Genomic DNA, 20,066 nt, shown 5'->3' with positions numbered 1-20,066 from the left:
TGTTCACCTACTTGTCTCATGTATAGGATAGAAATGAATCTGGAGAATACAAGTGCTGTTCACAAACCCTCCAAGTGTCCCTATTTTCCAGGGATGTCCCTGATTTAGAGAAGCTGTCCCAGTTTCTGATTTGATCCTGGAATGTCCCACTTTTCCGTAGCATGTCCCTATTTTCATTGGAGATATGTTGGAGGGTATGGAGTTATCCAACCCCCAAGCCACCTAAAGGCAATCCTGTACAGTGGTACCTCGGGTTACATATGCTTCAGGTTACAGACGCTTCAGGTTACAGACTCCACTAACCCAGAAATAGTACCTCGGGTTAAGAACTTTGCTTCAGGATGAGAACAGAAATCGTGCGGCAGTGGTGAAGTGGCAGCAGTGGGAGGCCCCATTAGCATTACAGTGGTGCTTCATGTTAAGAACAGTTTCAGGTTAAGAACGGACCTCCAGAACAAATTAAGTACGTAACCAGAGGTACCACTGTATAGGGATTGTAAAAAAAAAAGTTTAATGTTTTATTATGTTTTTATATATGTTGGAAGCTGCCCGCAGTGGCTGGGGCAACCCAGTAAGATGTGTGGGGTATAAATAGTAAAATTATCATTATGGCATGGGACGTCCCTATTTTCATTGGAGAAATGTTGGAGGGTATGTGTTCACTGTCATTGCTTATAATCTGCAAATGATACATAATTATATTCCCACCCCCTAATCTGCATTGCTTTTCATTTGCATTGAAATGGATGGGGTGGAACAATGTAATGACTATGCAATTACATAATTTACTGAATCAGTTATGGAAATTACATAAGGTATGTAATTTTACCGCAGCAGACAGCAAGACAAATAGTGTAGTTTTTGAAGGAAGATGAATTGCAGCAGAATGAAAGCAGTGCTGCAAGTAACAAACATTGGACAAAACTGAAAATGATCCCTCCAAATGATCTCTAGTTGGATTCCAATAACACGAGAACCAGGTTGCAAACACATGCTTTAAATGTTTATATCCATTCATCAAGGACTGGTCAATAAGGTTTGGCATAGCATGTTTTTATATAGGCCTTTTAGGATGTTCTTATTTTGAATCCTTTGAAATGAGAGCTCTTTGGTTTTTCAACCTCTTAGCTACATAGATATTCAAGCCATATTGAATTAGTTGGCATTACTGTAGAATGCTGGCACTGCTGTTGTTTTTAATTGTGGCATCATGGATGAGATAATCCCCCAAAGGCTCTTCCCTTCAGAGACAAAATTGCAGTCCTTAACTGTCTTGCCAACAGCTATGAACTTCAGCAATAGTCGCGATTCTGCCCTTCTAAAGGTAGAACTGGCAGGGCCCTTTGTGGCAGATGTGGCTGGTCGGCAACCAGAGGATTACGTTGTAGTTCAGATTGGACAGGTAGAAGACTCTGGTCCAAGAAGGAGACGTCAGCAGCAGGTAAAGTTCAAATACCCTGGACTGCTTTCATTTTTGGTCATAAGACAAAAGGAAATCATTCTTATTTCACTATTATGTTTAAACTCCCTTTGCAAGACAGTGCAGGACTGGTTGACATCTATATCTATTTCAGAGGAAGGTTTATGTGTTCTGTATCCAAGGTTTGTTTGTTTTTTGCTCACTAATCATGGACTGCTTGCACGAAACAAACAATGATTCCTGCTTTGGAGAGAATTCTAAGCCAGGGGTCATGCTTTTGTTTCTCCCACACACTAGCGAGGAGGAGTCAGTGACATAGCAGGGGGTGCACAGAGGTAGTTGCCCCAGGTGCAAGATTGTTAGGGGGCGCAAAATTTCAACACCCAGCGCTGCCTCTGTGCGCTTCTGTCGAAAATGGCTTCTCCGTGCAGACCAGGAAGTAGCTTCTCCAGACAACAGAACAACTCTTCTTCCTTTATCTCTGTGGCTGCAATCTCCTGGGTGATGTGGATGTTGTTAGGTAGTTGAATGTGCATGCACACCCTGTCCATTTCCCCCCCTCCCACCCTCTGTGTGCCCCTGGACATTAGCAACCCACGCTATGTCACTGGGAAGAGCAACGTAGCACATTTGCAACAAGCCATTAACTATGGTCACATCTGCACACTATATGCCTAAAGCTCTCCTATGGCCATTTGCCAGCCATGGCTTCCTCCAACAGATCCTGGGGACTGTACCTCATCACCATCACTGTACCTCATCACCATATTTGGCTTTGTTAAGATGTTGTTCTCCAGCCTAGTTCACTTCCAGGCTTGGGAAAAAGTTACTTACATGGTGTCAAGTTAAAACAGAGGAGGTCAGGGTTCATTCCTCTCCCCTGCCTGCTGCTTTTGTTATAAAAGGTAGACCTCACCCATGTTTTATAGAGCAGCAAGAAAACAGATGTTTAATGAATGTGCATAAGTGTTTGGCCCTTTGACATACTGTACCTTATATCTCCCTTTGTGCTAACAATAATCCTTGTGATAGCACAAAAAGCTGAAAAGTGGTTGAAAAGTTCTCCGAAAGTGTCCATTTATAAAGAATCTCCCCCATCAAATTAGCAACTCGTAAAAATACATTGTGGCAGTGGAAATCAAGCAACAGCATTAATCTCTAACTTATTCATGCTACGTCTTTTCTTTTTTTACAGATCTTATACAATTGGACCCTGCCTTTAAATCTGAGAAAAAATGAACAAGTTATTGTGTCACGAACTTTTGAGATGTTAAGCAGGTTGGTTTGTGAATCCAGGAAAAAAACACTTGATTTTTTTTTTAATGTTAATTTACTAGGTGCCCAAATCATGGAAACAGTGGGGGATATTCAGTTGTGGATCCCTGCTTGCACAATGGACTTCCTTGTGTGGCAATCTGTTCTGCACCCCCAAAATCTGTTCTGGAGAGTTGGGGGATCATCATCCAGAGTAGATTGTAAGAAGTGTGAGAGGTTGAGGAAGAGAGGTACGGAAGGGGAATCTCATTGCATCTCACAGAGTGACATTGGATTTCACCCATGGGTCTTGCCTTTCACTTTTGCATAATACTACTGCACAGCCATAATATCCCATCCAATCATATGTACAGCAACTTTTCAGAGCAGGCTTCCTCAACCTCGGCCCTCCAGATGTTTTGAGACTACAATTCCCACCATCCCTGACCACTGGTCCTGCTAGCTAGGGATCATGGGAGTTGTAGGTCACAAACATCTGGAGGGCCCAGGTTGAGGAAGCCTGCTTCAGAGGGAATTCAGTCCAGGTAACCAGTTGTAGCAGAACCCTATCTTATGGGACCTTTCCTCCACTGTTCTTCCTCTTGGGAAGATGATTTGCCACCCAGGCACCTTCTTCTATTTCCCTAACCCAATAATAGCAAATGCTTCAGGTAAGAGAAAAAGAAAAGAATCTATCTTCGTGACTGATGCTTAAAGTGTATGCATGTGTTTGCATTTTCCATATGACTTCTATCCCACATTTGTGACTTTCAGAAGTTTTGTGTTCTGGACTAAGAGGTGTTTGCATCGTTTGTGAAAGTGAACTAAATCAAATTCTTAATATTTTATGATCTCAGTTTAAGTCGTGATGTTGCCTGTAATAGCTTCGAGAAAGCTATCTGAAAATAAAGGGTAAAAAAATTAGTGTTGTTGTTTTTTAAAATATCTTTCAGCAGTATAGAAACATCCATAAGTATTCAAGCTTTTCTCCAGGAATTGGAAACCGTTCCTCTTTCCATGACTCATCAATATCTTCATGCAAATGTAGAGGCTCAAGTCACAATTGCTTCAGTCATTTTAGCAGGTGTTTATGTGCTCATCATATTTGAGGTAAGAAGATTTTTTTAATATAAAAAAAACTCCAAATAGTCGGGATGAGAAATAGGAATAGAATTGTTTTGAATAGTTAATGCATTTCAGAAATACCAAGAAGAAAAGTCGCCTGTCAGTTCATTGCTACTAAGCACATCTACTGCGTTATATCGGGCTCAGTCAATTTTCATCGTAGCTCCAATTCAATTCCAGTAACCATTCAGTTTTTAAATCCGCCATTTCTATGGGATTTGAAACTTGAATGTAATATCAGGTCTCAATTCCATGACAAATTATGCTCAACTTAAAAAGCATTGATTGAGTCCCACACATCTTTGACAGGAACACAGTGACTAAATAAGAATTTGCTTAAACACCTCTGCCTGCTTATAGTCATGCTGGAATCTGTTTTGGTTTTTAGTTCTGTGGTCTAAACCACTGAGCCTCTTGGACATGCTGATCAGAAGGTCGGCAGTTCGAATCCCCATGCCGGGGTGAGCTCCCGTTGCTCAGTCCCAGCTCCTGCCAACCTAGCAGTTCAAAAGCATGTCTAAGTGCAAGTAGATAAATAGGTACTGCTCCGGCAGGAAGGTAAATGGTGTTTCCATGTGCTGCTCTGGTTTGCCAGAAGTGGCTTAGTCATGCTGGCCACATGACCTGGTAGCTGTACGCCGGATCCCTCGGCCTATAGAGCGAGATGAGCGCCGCAACCCCAGAGTCGTCCACAACTGGACCTAACGGTCAGGGGTCCCTTTACCTTTACCTTTTATGGATCAGAAGGGTGTCAAAGTTGTATTGCAAGTCCGTGAGGAGAGTAAGTGAAGATACCTGCCTCAAGAAACCATGTTGCTTGTGCCTTCCCTCTCTGCTCATAGTATGTCATAATCTACTTGATGTAGGGAGCTATGGCTTTCCTCTGGTACCTGCATGAGGCTTGAAGCTGAGGTATCCAGAGCACAGATTTCCATTTTGAACACTTCTCCATCAAGGCAGGACAAGTAGATCAGGGATAGCCAACATGGTGACCTCCAGAAATTGTGGGACTACACATCCCATCATCCCAACTAGCATGGCCAATGCACAGATACTATTTAATGATTTAAATACTGCTATAACATAAGGAGAAGAAATCGAAGCAGTTCAATGTTAGGCCGAATTGCAGTAATTAAAATGAATGTATTGCCTAGAATGTTGTTTTTGTTTCAGACCTTGCAGATTCTTGACAAGATGGAATGTTTTAAGAGGTGGCACAAAGACATTTCGAAATTTGTCTGGCAGGGCAAAAAGCCCCGAATTAAATTTAAAATATTGACTGACGCTAAAGAAAGAGGGGGTTTTGCCCTGCCGGACCTAAAATTGTATTATGAGGCAGCAGCTTTTTGCTGGCTGAAAGAATGGATGCTCCTCGAGAACACGGACATCTTGGATCTGGAAGGTTTTAATAATGCTTTCGGTTGGCATGCATATCTTTGGTATGATAAAGTTAACAGTGCCTTTAAAAATCACATTGTTAGAAAAGCATTATTTAATGTTTGGATAAGATATAAAGATCTATTGGAAAATAAAACCCCTAGATGGGTGTCACCAGTGGAGGCTAAAGCAGTGAAGAAACTCAATATGGAGGTCGGATGGCCGAAGTATTGGGAAATCTTAGAACAGGATGGAGATAAATTCAAACTACAAAGTCAGGAGAAATTGAAGCATAAAGTAGAAAATTGGTTCCAATATCGCCAAATAATGGAATTTTTTAAACAGGATAGGAAAATTGGTTTCCAGGTGGAAAAATCAAAACTAGAGACCGAATTGTTAGAACCCGATACTAAGAATTTATCTAGAATGTATAACTTGTTGTTGAAATGGAACACACAGGATGAAACAGTTAAATCGGCTATGATTAAGTGGGCTCAGGATGTTGGACATAACATTATGTCAGCTGACTGGGAATGGTTATGGAACACCGGTATTAAATTTACGGCATGTAATGCCTTAAAGGAAAACATTATGAAAATGGTTTACAGGTGGTACATGACCCCAGTCAAACTGGCAAAAATCTATCATTTGCCCGACAATAAATGTTGGAAGTGTAAAGAGACTGAAGGTACTTTCTATCACCTTTGGTGGACATGCCCGAAGATAAAGGCCTTCTGGGAAATGATCTATAATGAAATGAAAAAGGTACTTAAATGTACCTTTTCTAAAAAACCAGAGGCCTTCCTCTTGGGCATTGTCGGCCAATTGGTGACAAAGAAAGATAGAACTTTCTTCATGTATGCTACAACAGCAGCAAGAATACTCATCGCAAAGTATTGGAAGACACAAGATTTACCCACTTTGGAAGAATGGCAGATGAAAGTGATGGACTATATGACACTGGCCGAGATGACAGGCAGAATCCGTGATCAACGAAAAGAGACGGTGGAAGAAGAATGGAGAAAATTTAAAAGCTATCTTAAGGACTACTACAAACTTAATGAATGCTAAAGTGTTGTGGTTTTCAGAAGCAAAAGGGTACAGGGATACAAGGCTAGACTATAAAAGAGGACTAAGATGACAGAGATTAGAAAGTAACAACTGGGAGTTGCTAGTTGAATTATGGACATTGGGATGCAGAGAGGGGGGGTATGGGGAAGTTTAAGAAAAGAGGTTTATGAAAATATGTTTGAAACTATTCATGTATGTCTGTCACTTTTTGTGTTTGTTTGTTTTTCTTAAAAATGTTGTAAAACCAATAAAAATTTTATAAAAAAAAAGAAAGAAATCGAAGCAGTTCACAGCAGTAATACATAAAGCATGCATAAAAACCATACAAAAAAAGAGGGTAAAAACAGACACCATTTAACCACTGTGGATTATGGGAATTGTAGTCCCATAACTCAGCTAGCTCAGTTGGTTAGAGTGTGGTGCTGATAACGCCAAGGCCGTGAGTTTGGTTCCCATACGGGCCACCTGTGTATTCCTCCATTGGAGGGGTTTGAACCAGATGACCCTTGGGGTCTCTTCCAGTGCCACAATTTGATGATATGGAGGGCACCATGTTGGCCAGCCCTGCAGTACAGCATAAGCGGGAGGATACTGCAAGGCTTGACTAGGCTTTTAGGAAGCTGTGTGAAGATGAAGTACCCACTGTGGGAGAAGGCTTGTTTCTTTGTCTTGCTTGTGGGCTTCTCCTAGGACTGAGGAACCTCTGGCTCTCCCTGTATTGTTGGAATACACCTCCCATCATTGTTGATCATTGGCCATGCTGTTCAAGGCTGATGGGAAGTGGAGTCCAACAACGTCTGGAGAGATGCAGGTTCCCTATCCCTGCTGTGGGTGTTTGAATATCTGCTGTGGAGTATAGGATGCTGGGGCTGCCATTTTGTTTCATTACCACAATAAGGGTAGATCTTCTGCTAAATGCACCTACGGGCCGAAATGAAATAAATGGGTAGCTGGCCAGAATCTGCCAAAATTGGCCCCCTGAACAGTAGTAAAGCAGGGCCAGGTTTCTTTTTTGGTTTCAAAATTAGAATCTCCTCCTTCAACTCTGTACAGGACAGTGGTACCTCGGGTAACATATGCTTCAGGTTACAGATGTTTCAGGTTACAGACTCTGCTAACCCAGAAATAGTGCCTCGGGTTAAGAACTTTGCTTCAGGATGAGAACAGAAATCGTGCGGCAGTGGTGAAGTGGCGGCAGCGGGAGGCCCCATTAGCTAAAGTGGTGCTTCAGGTTAAGAACAGTTTCAGGTTAAGAACAGACCTCCGGAATGAATTAAGTTCTTAACCCGAGGTACCACTGTATCAAGGAATTCTCCTTTTTGGCTGAAGAGACTTTGGAAAACACAGAATCTGGTCCCTGTACTCTGAGAGGTATTTGGATTACAGGGGCAGCAGGGGATGGGAATGTTAAATTAGTTGATGCTGTTTCACTTATACCTACCTTCCTTCCTACCTACCTACTGCCCCTTAAGTTTTACATTCCCTCTCCCTGCCCCGGTTGTGTTATTCTTTGTTTGGGCACTTCACAACTTTTTCAGCAGCCCATCCTCCTGACTCTATAAGTAGATGCAAGATTTTCCTGCTCTATAATTAGGATGGCAGCCCTGACTTGGGCTGAAAATTCAGAATGCATTTAACCACTGGGTGGCGCTGCTTGCTGTTCTTAAATCTTGGATGCTGCTTTCAGATCTCACTGTAAGCTTTAGCCGGGCTTTCTCACACAGAGGCTGTTGTTTTCTGGCAATAATCAGCGAGGTGCCATTTCTTTGTGCTGGGAAGCTGAAAACCAACTTTCAAGAGTGTCCCATTTTTATATCTTCTCCTGCCTTATAAAATATTGAAAAGGGCCACGTTTCAATATGAGCTGTGCTCGTATCAAAACGTGACCCGTCTTGCATCATATTTGCGTTTTCTTGTTCTGATGGAGGCAGCTGTGGAATATTAGGCTGGGTTAATTGAATGCTACTGTACTGCTTCCAGCCTGCCCAAGGCTGCCTAGGGGAAAGGGAGCTGCAAAGTCTTAAAAACGTAACAAAGCGCAAGAATACTCTTCGGCCCATGCGCTTGCATGTGCATATGCATATGTATCCATGCTTGTGTGGTATTCATTCCCATGCACCCAAACTTTCAGAACTTGTTTATTTGGCAGCATAGGTTTTCTGGGGTAGAAGAATAAACGGTAGTAAAATGAATAGCTGCGGAGGAAATGAGATGATAAAGGACTTAACAATAAAGCTAAAAGGTACATAGGCAAACTGGTTGAATTGAAGAAAGGCAATACATTAAAAAACAGAGAGCAGGCATTTCATGTAAAGCTGAATATAAGAGAGAACAACGTTGCATCTGTTGTAGCTCAGTAGGACACACAGCATTCCAAAGGAACTACTAAAATTGTGTGCCTTGATGATACAGATTAATTAAATACAGATGTTTAGCTTTTTGAAATCCTGCTGTTGTTGTTTTTTGCCAAAGATGCATACTTGGTATGTAGCCATGCTTGATGTATTTTAAAACATTTTTTTTGGGGGGGGGAGTGAGGTTGGGGTTGCTTTTTTAAATTTAGGTCCTCTATTTTCATTTATTAGAAGCAGTTTTATTTAGCAATTTCTTCGAATACCCTTCCTTGTAGCTTGGATCTTGGCCAGCTTGTATTTTTCTGTCCACTCTTGCTTACAAGTGCAGCCAGCTGAGTTTTGACCCAGAAGTGTTTCAGTAGCTTAGACTACCCATAGCAGAAAAACACAAAACAAAACAAACAAAACTGAGGTGCCAGTTCAGCTTTATATACTGGCCTGTTTGTCACAAACAGTTGTGCTTTTATTGAAGTGGCTCTGACAGAACAAAGGTTCCCCCCACCACCAAATATGGTAGACCTGAACAACTTGTTTTACCAACCCAACTGCAGCCCACCAGCCAAGGATTTTGGCTCACCAGGTGATTGACAATTCAGGGGAGGGCTGCAGCTCAGTGGTGGGGCAGCTGCTTTGCATGCAGAAGGTCCCAGGTTCAATCCCTGACAGTTCCAGGTAGAAATGGGAATGTCCCTTGCCTGAAACCCAGGAGAGTCACTGTCAGTGCAGAAGGTATTGATTTGGGTGGACCTGGTCCAATTGACTCAGTATAAGAGTCAGTAAGCTGAGGCTCCAATACATTGGCTACCTCATGAGAAGAGAAGACTCCCTGGAAAAGACCCTGATGTTGGGAAAGATTGAGGGCACAAGGAGAAGGGGACGACAGAGGACAAGATGGTTGGACAGTGTTCTCGAAGCTACCAGCATGAGTTTGACCAAACTGCAGGAGGCAGTGGAAGACAGGAGTGCCTGGCGTGCTCTGGTCCATGGGGTCACGAAGAGTCGGACACGACTAAATGACTAAACAACAACAAAGGCACATTCCTCTTTCTCTCCCCCCCCAACCCTAGGCCTTTCATCAGCTGCCACATGTGGGAAGTAGATTGCCTGTTATATAAACCAGAAATATGGTGATTGACAGTGCTTTTTTTCTGGGGGGCGCAAGGGTACACATACCCCAAACATTTGTGAATCTAAGTTTGGCCTCATTGAGGGGCAGTATTTCAATATGAGTAGGAAAATGAAATTACCCCTAAACTTTTGTAGAAGAAAAGCACTGATGATTGGTAGAATGAGGATTGGCAGCCTAGTTCAGGCTTCCTCAATCTTGGCCTTCCAGATGTTTTGGGACTACAATTCCCATTATCCCTGACCACTGGTCCTGCTAGCTAGGGATCATGGGAGTTGTAGGTCAAAAACATTGGAAGGGCCGAGGTTGAGGAAGCCTGGCCTAGTTGGATGGAGCTGCAGCAATAGCCTCCCAGCAGGAGTGTTGCTGAGTTTGGGACTGTGTGAGCACACCAGCAGAGCCAATCTGGCGCTTGTTCAGGGGCACTTGTTCAACCCCCCCCAACCTTTTGTCAGGAGCTTGTCCTACTTTTGAGTAGGACCCTGGCAGAGACACATGCCCGACTGGCATGTTCTCTCCCTCCTGGTCTTTCGTTTGGGAGCTTCAAAAGCTTTCTTTTGCCTGAACATCACAGCGACTGATGCCAACAGACATCGGCACACTTAGGGATCTGCAGAGTCTGTGCAGTTTGCGTAACAGACCTCAGCAACTCAGCATTTTGGCTAATCTATTTTATTTACATATAAACACACATGGAGCACTGCAACATGGCTTCCTCTCTCTCTAGCATCAGACAGCAAAGAGAAAGAACAAAGGACAATAGTCCCACTTCACAGAACACAGTAACATAAACATCTTGTCTCTGTCACTTCCCACTTTGTGGAGTCAAAACATACACCGTCATGTGATAGACAAAAATCCCATGACTGCAATAATGGAGCAGGAATTCTAACATCCTTGCTCCTCCTGGTAAGTGACAGCAGTGCAGCTGCCAGAGTCTGCTGCCCCACTGGATGAGCTTCTCTTGGTGAAGAGAAACTTCATCAGTCAAACTTTGGAGTAAATCCCATGAACCAAGTCTCTCCAGCAGAACTGTTACTGATCACAAGCAGGGCTGCCTAGCTGTTTTTTCAACTGGATGTTGCTCAAATGTTCACGATGAAATTCTCCTTTAACAGGTTTTGTTTGTGCTCCTGTTGCAAGCAAATGAAACTTTGTGTTCTGAATGTCTGATGATAGCTCTGAATGAGTCTGAAAATCGGTTTTTCCTCAAGATATATTTGGCTAGTGAGACTTGCTTCTCTTGCCCCCTAAGGTTTGCCTCCTTTGTCCAAAGCAATCTGAAGCTGCAATATTGACTATATCATGAAGTAGTGTTCTTTTTATGTGGAATTTGGTGGGTTGAGCCTGCTTTATGGAGATGAGTTGAACATAATTGTCAGTTCCTCCGTTGAACTAGTGCTTTTACAATCTGTTGTAAATGAAGTAAAGCTCCCTTATGGATTTGGAAGGGTTTTGCATTCTTGCAATTAATCTTTTTCACTATTGCATAGTAACCTCGTAATGTTTTAGATCTGGGATTATGATCACTCTTAAGAGGGATCACCAACCCTATGAGTGGCATTTACAGCACTTTCTCAAAACTCAAAATGTGCCTACTGGTCCAAAAAGGTTCACAACCCCTGGGATATAATATGACAGTCCATTGAACAGTGCAATGAGGTGATGAAGATTCTCTGGAAGAATTTTTACCAAGTTGCTTTAGATTGTTGCAGAGTATAATCAAAATATGTTCAGTTTGTGGTTTCTGTGTGGCAACTGGTAAACTGGTCATTCACATTATTTGACTGTTGTTGTTGTTGGGGACAGTATCTTTCAGCCTTCAAGTGTCAGAGTGAACAGGAATGATTTTTTAATTGCTCCTGAAAGTCAATAATGATGGAGACGGATGTCCCTCATCAGGGAGGGCATTCTACAAATGGGGAACTGCCACTGAAAAGACCCTGCCATGGGTCAAGGCCAACCAGGGATTTGTAGGACCCATAAATTATTGCTGCAGTTTTAAGCAAGGCTTCTAGGAAGCAGGGACTCAGCTACCTTAGTCAAAAAAGTGTTTTGAATGTGTTATAAACATGCAACACCAGATGGCGCTGTAGAGCAGAAAACTCCATGCGATTTTACATGGCGCTTCCCCCCTTTCGTTATAACAATTTAATTTCTAGCTGTTTCCCCCCCTGTGTGTAGATCCACCCGTAAGTCACACTAAATTCATTGGCCACATTATCATTGCTCACAAGTCTCATTTCCTTCAGTGGTATTTCCAAAGCAACATTCACAGGATAGTTCCATAGGCTGGTCAGGACATGTTTCTGCTTCGTATATGTGAGCTATAAGAACTTTGGCTCTTTGGGGCACAAATTGACATTATTAACCTTCACTTTTTGTTCCATTAAACTTCTTTTTAGCACATACATTGCAATCGGAATGTGACAAACCTTTGCCGTCTCTGCATTTTTCTTCAGGCAGAGGTTTGACTGATATTGAGTGTGAGTAACTTGGTATGAATTCTGAGCAGGAATTTAAATTCTCTAGATGTAATACATCTATGGTTCTTTGTTTAAGAATTGCTCAAGTCTTGCTTTTTTTTGTGCCCCCCCCCAACAATCAATTGAATGCATTCTTACTTGTTAAAAGGGACCCCGACCATTAGGTCCAGTTGCTGACGACTCTGGGGTTGCGGTGCTCATCTCACTTTATCGGCTGAGGGAGCCGGCATACAGCTTCCGGGTCATGTGGCCAGCATGACTAAGCCGCTTCTGGCGAACCAGAGCAGCGCACGGAAACGCCGTTTACCTTCCCGCCGGAGCGGTACCTATTTATCTACTTGCACTTTGACGTGCTTTTGAACTGCTAGGTTGGCAGGAGCAGGGACCGAGCAACGGGAGCTCACTCCGTTGCGGGGATTCGAACCGCGACCTTCTGATTGGCAAGTCCTAGGCTCTGTGGTTTAACCCACAGCGCCACTCGCCTCCATTCTTACTTGTTAGTCAGTCCCAATGGGCTCAATGGGGCTTATTCCCGAGAAAATATGTTTTCTGTGAATTCTGTTAGAAAGATAAATTTCTATCAGAGCTTCAGTCATTAGATTTCCTGAATAAATTAAGTTATAAAGAATAAACCTTGAGGGATCAGCTGCTTTTTTCTCTACGGTGAAAGAGCATTGAACAAACAACATAAAATGTATAGAATGTAAGCTGACATTGTTGGTTTAGATATTTCTGTCCTGTTTGCTTAGTCCTCTATAATTTTTTTCCAGTTTTTTTTTTAATCATTACACACCTACCAGAGACCAGTTCTGCTTTGGCCTTTTGTAGGCTTGTTCTCACAGAAAGGGCTTTATGTGAGTGTATTTGTGAGAGGGGTAATTTTATTTTTTTTAATATACAGCAGTGGTTCTCAAACTTTTTCCCTCTGAGCCACAGTTTCAGAATAAAAATTTGCTTGCACCACACCATATTTTTTTTATTGATAAGAAATACATTGGAAAAGAAAAAAAGAAACAACTAGCAGTGCTCGTTTATATCACAGAACACAACTACTTTATAATACGATTGTGGAACATCCATAATATGGGTCATGGGACACGGTCACAACACAAGAAAATATATTGTCTGGGCAACTGAATAATACTAACTGTACTTTGCAGTACAGCACAGGACGTTAGGGAGACTCACACTATTATCTAAATGAGTGATAACATTGTCTTTTATGCTGTGTGGTGAATACAGTGCTAGAACATATGGAAATCCACCCCCCCTTTGTTTTCTGTGGCTGCAGTATTTGTAAAAAGTAACAGAAGAAGTAAACAAAATATGTTTCCGAGTGAGCTCAAGGGCTTCCCAACATTTGCTCAAAATTCAGCCCAAAGTGTCAGCTTGGTAATACTTCAACTCAGCCTTGTAGGTATACTGCAGTGATCTTCAGTTAATATAAATACTGCATAGATGTTATTACTGCCTAGACAATTGTTTTTGTTTGTTTGTGTGGGATCTCAATTTTTTGTTTGAAAAGGGCTCTGTATTTATATGAGTACTGTACATGAAACCCTTGTCAGAGCAAAACAACAGGATCGTCTCAGGTTTTGTTTCTATGACTACTTTCTCAAGAGTACCTCTTTTGTGTTTGGGGTCATCCACTTAGGTTGTTTTATTTATTTATTTCCTGGGACATGTCTTAAGGTACTTTTATATACCATGCTCCACTGCTTGTAATAGAGAAACAAAATGAATAAAACATAGTATGTTATTTATTCATACTCTATCAAAAGAAGCCTAATACGACGTTCATTAGAAAATGTTCTCTATGAATAGGCTTGCCATATTCCCCAAAGTGAAAATCTGGACAAAGTTGTTCAGCTTTTATTTTTTAGGAACATCTCACAAAAAAGTAAGTTTTGGGGCTTTTGGGAGATTTCTTAATTGCCCTGTTTGTCAAATGTCCAGGTTTTCCGCCTGGACACCATTTTTCAGCTCGATTCCCAGATGTGTCCGGGGAAACCTGGATGTATGGCAACCTTATCTATATCTGCCTGAGGCAAAGGACAGCAAGGCAACTAGGCTAGCAGTTGACTTTTACTTCAACTGGCGATTGGACAGAGTGCTCCACCATGACTGAAGAAACTAGTCTAGCTTAGTGGGTCTGGTGGTACACACAGTTCCTTTCTGCTAACATCCTGGTGTTGCTCCCTGCCCCCTAGTATTTGCTGCCTGAAGCTGCTGCACTCTGTTTAACAGTAGGGCTGGCGCTGTTCATTTCCTCCTTAAGTACAGTGGTACTTCGGGTTACAGATACTTCAGGTTACCAGCTAACCCAGAAATAGTACCTTGGGTTAAGAACTTTGCTTCAGGATGAGAACAGAACTCACTCGCCGGTGGCGCGGCGGCAGCGAGATGCCCCATTAGCTATAAGTGGTACCTCAGGTTAAGAACAGTTTCCGGTTAAGAACGGACCTCCAGAACGAATTAAATTCTTAACCCGAGGTACCACTGTAAATGGATATAGGGTAGAAGATTGAAAAAGAGCAAACAGGAGAACTTTCCTTAAATACTAATTGTCAAAAATCCATTGAACCTCTTGCATTACTTTCTCTTTAGTAATGGCAAATGCAATCATAAATGAAGGGGAAATGTTCTTTTTTAAATCGCCTTCTGGATTATCTCATATATCTCAGAGTACTGGTGCTTATGTAGTCAAAATGGAACAATCCATGTTCAAGTACACTATATGCCACAATGTGTAACATTTTTTCAGTTTTGTTGCTATCAACAACTGTTTTGACCCCTTCTGGTGTCCTCTGCCAGATGGCACAGTATAGCATACTTCTTCAACATAGTGCAGACTTAAAGCATAAATTCGAAATCAGCAATCAACTTCCTTATAGTTGTTAGTCTTTGAATAAAAAACTGAGTGGACTATCAAAAACATATATTTTCTGGATTTGGGTTGGGAAGGCATTCATTGTTTTAAATTATGAGACTATTTTTGGTTTTGTTCTTAAACAGCCCTTTATCACCTGGGACTCCCCAGTGCCACAGCCTTAGCACTATGAATTTTAGAATGAAACATCCCCAACATTGTATGGAATTGTCTAACAAAATCCACTCAAGCTCTTTCTCCAAAGCAGTAGGAAGCTGATTCTCGATATCTGAATTTCTGCTTCAGTCTGTCCTATTTTTTTAAGAAACTATGTAATCCCACACTGTCTGGCAGAAGTCACCAGAAAAGAATAAATTAGCTGCTGATAACAAAACACTGATAAACTTTACATAGAGCAGACAAAACAACAACCGCACAGTAGCTTTCAGATATGTGAAATCTTACCTTACTGCAAGTGATTTGTGGCATGTTAAATATCCATTTCAAATCCCTGTTCTGTTCCTCAGAAGGCCTTGTGAGAAGATGTTTCTTCATCTCAGGGAATTTCGCTTGAGGAGAGGTTTAAAAGTAGATCTTTACAGTGTTTTTTTTACAATGAAAGAACGAGCTGTTGATGGTTTCCTAGGTAAAGGTAAAGGGACCCCTGACCATTAGGTCCAGTCGTGGCCAACTCTGGGGTTGCGGCGCTCATCTCGCTTTAGTGGCCGAGGGAGCCGGCGTACAGCTTCTGGGTCATGTGGCCAGCATGACGAAGCCGCTTCTGGCAAACCAGAGCAGCGCATGGAAACGCCGTTTACCTTCCCACCGGAGTGGTACCTATTTATCTACTTGCACTTTGACATGCTTTCGAACTGCTAGGTTGGCAGGAGCAGGGACTGAGCAACAGGGACTCACCCCGTCGCAGGGATTCGAACCGCCAACCTTCTGATCGGCAAGTCCTAGGCTCTGTGATTTAACCCACAGTGCCACCCGCGTCCCGATGGTTATCCTAGACAATCCAAATACCAGTGAATTCTGAAATAGCAAAGGAAATGCTGTGGATGACGTAAGATGTCTTACACCATATCTTGATCATTATGTTACTGCCATACTAAGTCAAACCCTTGGTTCATCTAGTTTGGTATTGTGTGTAAGTTTGCTCAGCCTCCCCTGTGAGATGGCAGTTGCAGCACAGCACTGCCCTGCTGCCATTGCCGGGATCCTTGAGCCAGTTCTCAATGCCCAGTGGGAGATGTCCCAACCTCTCCCTCTGGCCATGGACATTTGAATTTGGACTCCTGCTGTGGAGCCTTCACTCAGGTGCATTCCATGGGCTTAAATAAGGACCACCTCCTGGACCCGGCACCACAGTCATCTTTGGATCTCCCAGCCACCCTCCTTGGCTATATGGCTCACACCACTCACTATTGAGGGTGTTGCCTTTGGTATGACCTTGCTATGGAACTTTCGTTCGCTGTATTTGGGGCCAGGGAGCAATACTAACTTGAATTGACAGGGTTCATGAGCCCATGGAGGGGCTTGTGGTGCACAACAGACTGGTGCTATGCATGCATATACAAGTGCAAAGAGCCATGGCCATTATGTGTATTGGTGTTCGGGGGGCAGAGATAACCCCTACAATGCTTTTTGTACCCATGCTTGTGTGTGTGATGAGTTTAGGGAGTCTGTGTTGAGTTCAGCTGCTCATTCTGTGATGGGTCTCTGTCCAAGATTAAAGTGGAATACTGCTGAAATCTGAATTCAGATAAAACGAGCAACAGAAGCTAAACCTTTTCTATCAAGTTTTCACCCTATTGTGACAGAAACAAAAAAAAGAGTCACAGGGGTTACTTTATTACTTTCCGTTCAGCCACAGACATTCTAATGAAATTAGCAGTGAATGAGCTTTTGTGGAATGATGCTTTCATCAGAAAATAAATCTGAGTAATATTTTAAGTATTGCTAACTCATTTGAAGGTGATTCGGTGATAACTGTAAATTCTTTCAATTATATTAAACCTTTTGCAATTGCATTTCGTTTAATGAAATTACCCACTTGATGGCTAAAGAAGAAGAAGAAGATTGTTTGTAGAACCAATCTTGTGGACATCCTTAATCAAGTTGACATGGAGGCCTTAAACATTTATTGAGATATTCCATCTTGCCACTTCCCTCTTAAATATTTGCAAACAGGCGGCAAAGTAATGAAAACTGAATGAAATGCTTTATCTTGGTTTCCACAGGGGGAACATCTATGTAAAAGTGATGCGATTGTTGCAATTACAACACTCCAGCCACTAGAATGTGGTTGTGAGAGAGGAAATTGTGTCTCCCCACAATTCAAGGTTTTGTCAAAAGTAGGGGGATTTGACATTCTTCCAATGTGGGGACAAAATGTGCATGTCCTTGTAGATCTAAGGATGAAACCCTGAAGCACGGCACACCTAAATTAAGCTTCCTCTCTCACAACTTTGTTTGAACTCAATTGGTTACTAGTTAGTAAATTAAATTGTAAACATGAACCCTAAGCTACCAAACAGGTGATTCAGGGTCCTCAGGGTGGGGCTGCATGTTGAAGTGGGTGTGGCCAAAGCATTAAAACAGGTGTGGCCAAAGTGTAAAAGCAGGCAGTAGAACCCTTCCAGATGGACTTATGGACCAGTCACTTCTGATGTTGACGTGCCAGTATTTGCTTTGAAGACGTCTCTAAGCAGTGTGTTCAAAGGACCAAGAAGGGAAGATGTCACTAGATCTTTACATCATATGGAATAAGACTTAAAAGGACAACAACTGGACTAATAGGGTTGGTCCCTCTTGTTGTTGCAGATTGTTCATAGGACATTAGCGGCAATGCTGGGCTCCCTGGCCGCCTTAGCTGCCCTTGCTGTGATTGGTGATGTAAGTAGCAAAATCTCATATGTTCCTTTTACAAACTCCCAATTCCTAAATCCACTTACAACCTTGCCACGGTCAGCAGCCGTCTTTGGAGGGAAGAAAACATTTCAGTGAAAGTGTCTATAGTCATCCACACTATTTAGCGTAGGCACAAAATGGCTTGTGTTGTGTGTTTGCATGTGTGAATCAGGACAGGGACCCTGAGAGTTCTTTGCAGGTGTAAGAACCACACACACACACACACACACACACACACACACTTATAGTTATATAGTTCTTAAGTGTGCCATCTATATATATATGATTGCCTCATATAGATGACACACTTAAGACGGCTTCCTAAAGTCAATCTTCATTTGATGTACTATGCATAATGATGGGACATAGGAGGAAAGCATCTGAGATGTGCTGGCCACAAGCTGTTAAGGTCCTGATAGCCATGTGACAGTGGATAACTAATTTAGATTTCTTTAAAATGGGATTAGACAAAACTGGAAGTCCACAACCTTCTGTCGGGTCACTGTAGGAAAGAGGATGCTAAACTAGAAAAGCCTTTGGTCTGATCCAGCAGGAGTGCTCTTATGTTCTTAACAATACCCTTTTGGTTGTGATTTTCTTCTTCCTCTTCACTATCTGTTCAGTTCTTTAAATTATTATAAACATTCTTAGCACAGCAGACAAATCCTTGCCAAATCAACATTGTTTTTAAGAAAAACTGTTCAGTTTTGTCTCTTGGTTCTTAAACTTGAAAGTTGTTTCTCCCTGAACTCCTTTTGAACTGTCCACAGAAAAAATCTGCACGATATTATCTTGTTAGCAAAACAGCAACTGAAGGAGCCCAGTATTTCAGTTTTCATTTATGTCTATAAAGGCGCAGTAAGGTGTAGAAAAACAAAAATAATAAGACAATCGAAAATGCTTAATGTAGGCACCTTGTAAATGAGCCCTTCAGGTTGTCTGCGTTTTACAGTGCCAACAGAGAAATTCTTGCAAAAAATCTAACTAATTTCCGTCAAAGTGCATTTTAATAGGGTTTTTTAAAAAGAGTTTGCGTTTGCAGAGCTAATCGCTAGGTAGGAGATCTATGGGATTAAATGATAATTGCACTCTCTAATTGCAGAAGCCGAGCCTGGTCAAAGTAGTGGCATGGATTGATTATGAAACTCTGGCGCTTTTGTTCGGAATGGTAATTAAAAACTTCTATATATACACCTTATGCCTTAAGTGTTCTGGAATTATATCAAACTTAATTGTTGCTAAACGTTAAAAAATATGCTACATTTGAGAGCAGCTACAGTCATATTAGTTCCCTTTGAAGCTTTTCCAGTGTAGGAATTTGGAAATTTAATGCCTCTTAATGTGACTGGAAGCTTCTGGGCAAATTTAGGGTTGGCAGATTTTGAAATCATTTTGGTATCCTCCATTGGCTTTTGTGGTAGGAGAAATAATTTCATAATGCGGGGGAGCATGCATTCCAACAGATATGACGTCAAATTTTTGCTTTGTTAATACTGACCAGGGCTTTTTTCCAGCCAGAACTCACCGAAACTGAGTTCTGGCATCTCTTTGGTGTGTGTTCCAGCACCTCTGTAGCGTGGCAGCATGTTGGCACATCAGCACATCGCTGGGGGCTGTGCGACAGAAGCTGCGGGTGGCATGGTACTCTGTGTTGCGTGACAGAGGCTGCGGGTGGTATTGCAGAAGGCAGCATAAGGCTCCCCCCTTTAAAAAAAACCTCAACAAGTTCTAGCACCTCTTTTTCTAGGAAAAAAAGCTCTGGTACTGACTATCAAGTGACAAGCAACAAATAGATCCTTAAAAAACTGGGAAGCAGTTTGCACTGAATCTCTGATCTAGTAAAGATTAAGTTTTGGGGCCCCTCCAGATGTGTGTTTTTTTAAAAAATATATATATATATTGTGCATCCATGATTACTTGTGCACTTGCAAAATATTTGGACTGGATATACTGCTTCATTTCCGACGAGTGCATGTCCTGTAATTTCCTGGTTACATTCTGTAGCTTTTTATACCACAAACATCATGGTTTATTTTTATTTTTGTTGTACGGTAGTTTCAGAGTTCAAGTA

At 42.0% G+C, this 20,066-nt stretch overlaps 1 protein-coding gene across 2 annotated transcripts in view; it reads left to right on the top strand.

Annotated features, from left to right (window-relative positions):
* OCA2 (OCA2 melanosomal transmembrane protein) overlaps positions 1–20,066 on the top strand; it is a 159,666-nt gene that overhangs the window by 52,921 nt on the left and 86,679 nt on the right. Inside the window, exons 7-11 of one of the 2 annotated variants that reach the window (XM_081197573.1) lie at positions 1,284–1,441; positions 2,616–2,698; positions 3,631–3,784; positions 17,909–17,980; positions 19,098–19,163. In XM_081197573.1, coding sequence (XP_081053699.1) covers positions 1,284–1,441; positions 2,616–2,698; positions 3,631–3,784; positions 17,909–17,980; positions 19,098–19,163 — 533 coding nt within the window. Of the gene's footprint in view, positions 1–1,283; positions 1,442–2,615; positions 2,699–3,627; positions 3,785–17,908; positions 17,981–19,097; positions 19,164–20,066 lie in introns of both variants that reach the window. The other variant, XM_081197572.1, reaches the window with a different exon arrangement.

The sequence above is a fragment of the Podarcis bocagei genome (assembly GCF_964188305.1).
Source record: "Podarcis bocagei genome assembly, chromosome: 6".
Lineage (NCBI taxonomy): Eukaryota > Metazoa > Chordata > Lepidosauria > Squamata > Lacertidae > Podarcis > Podarcis bocagei.
This window is presented reverse-complemented; position numbering and strand designations above follow the sequence as displayed.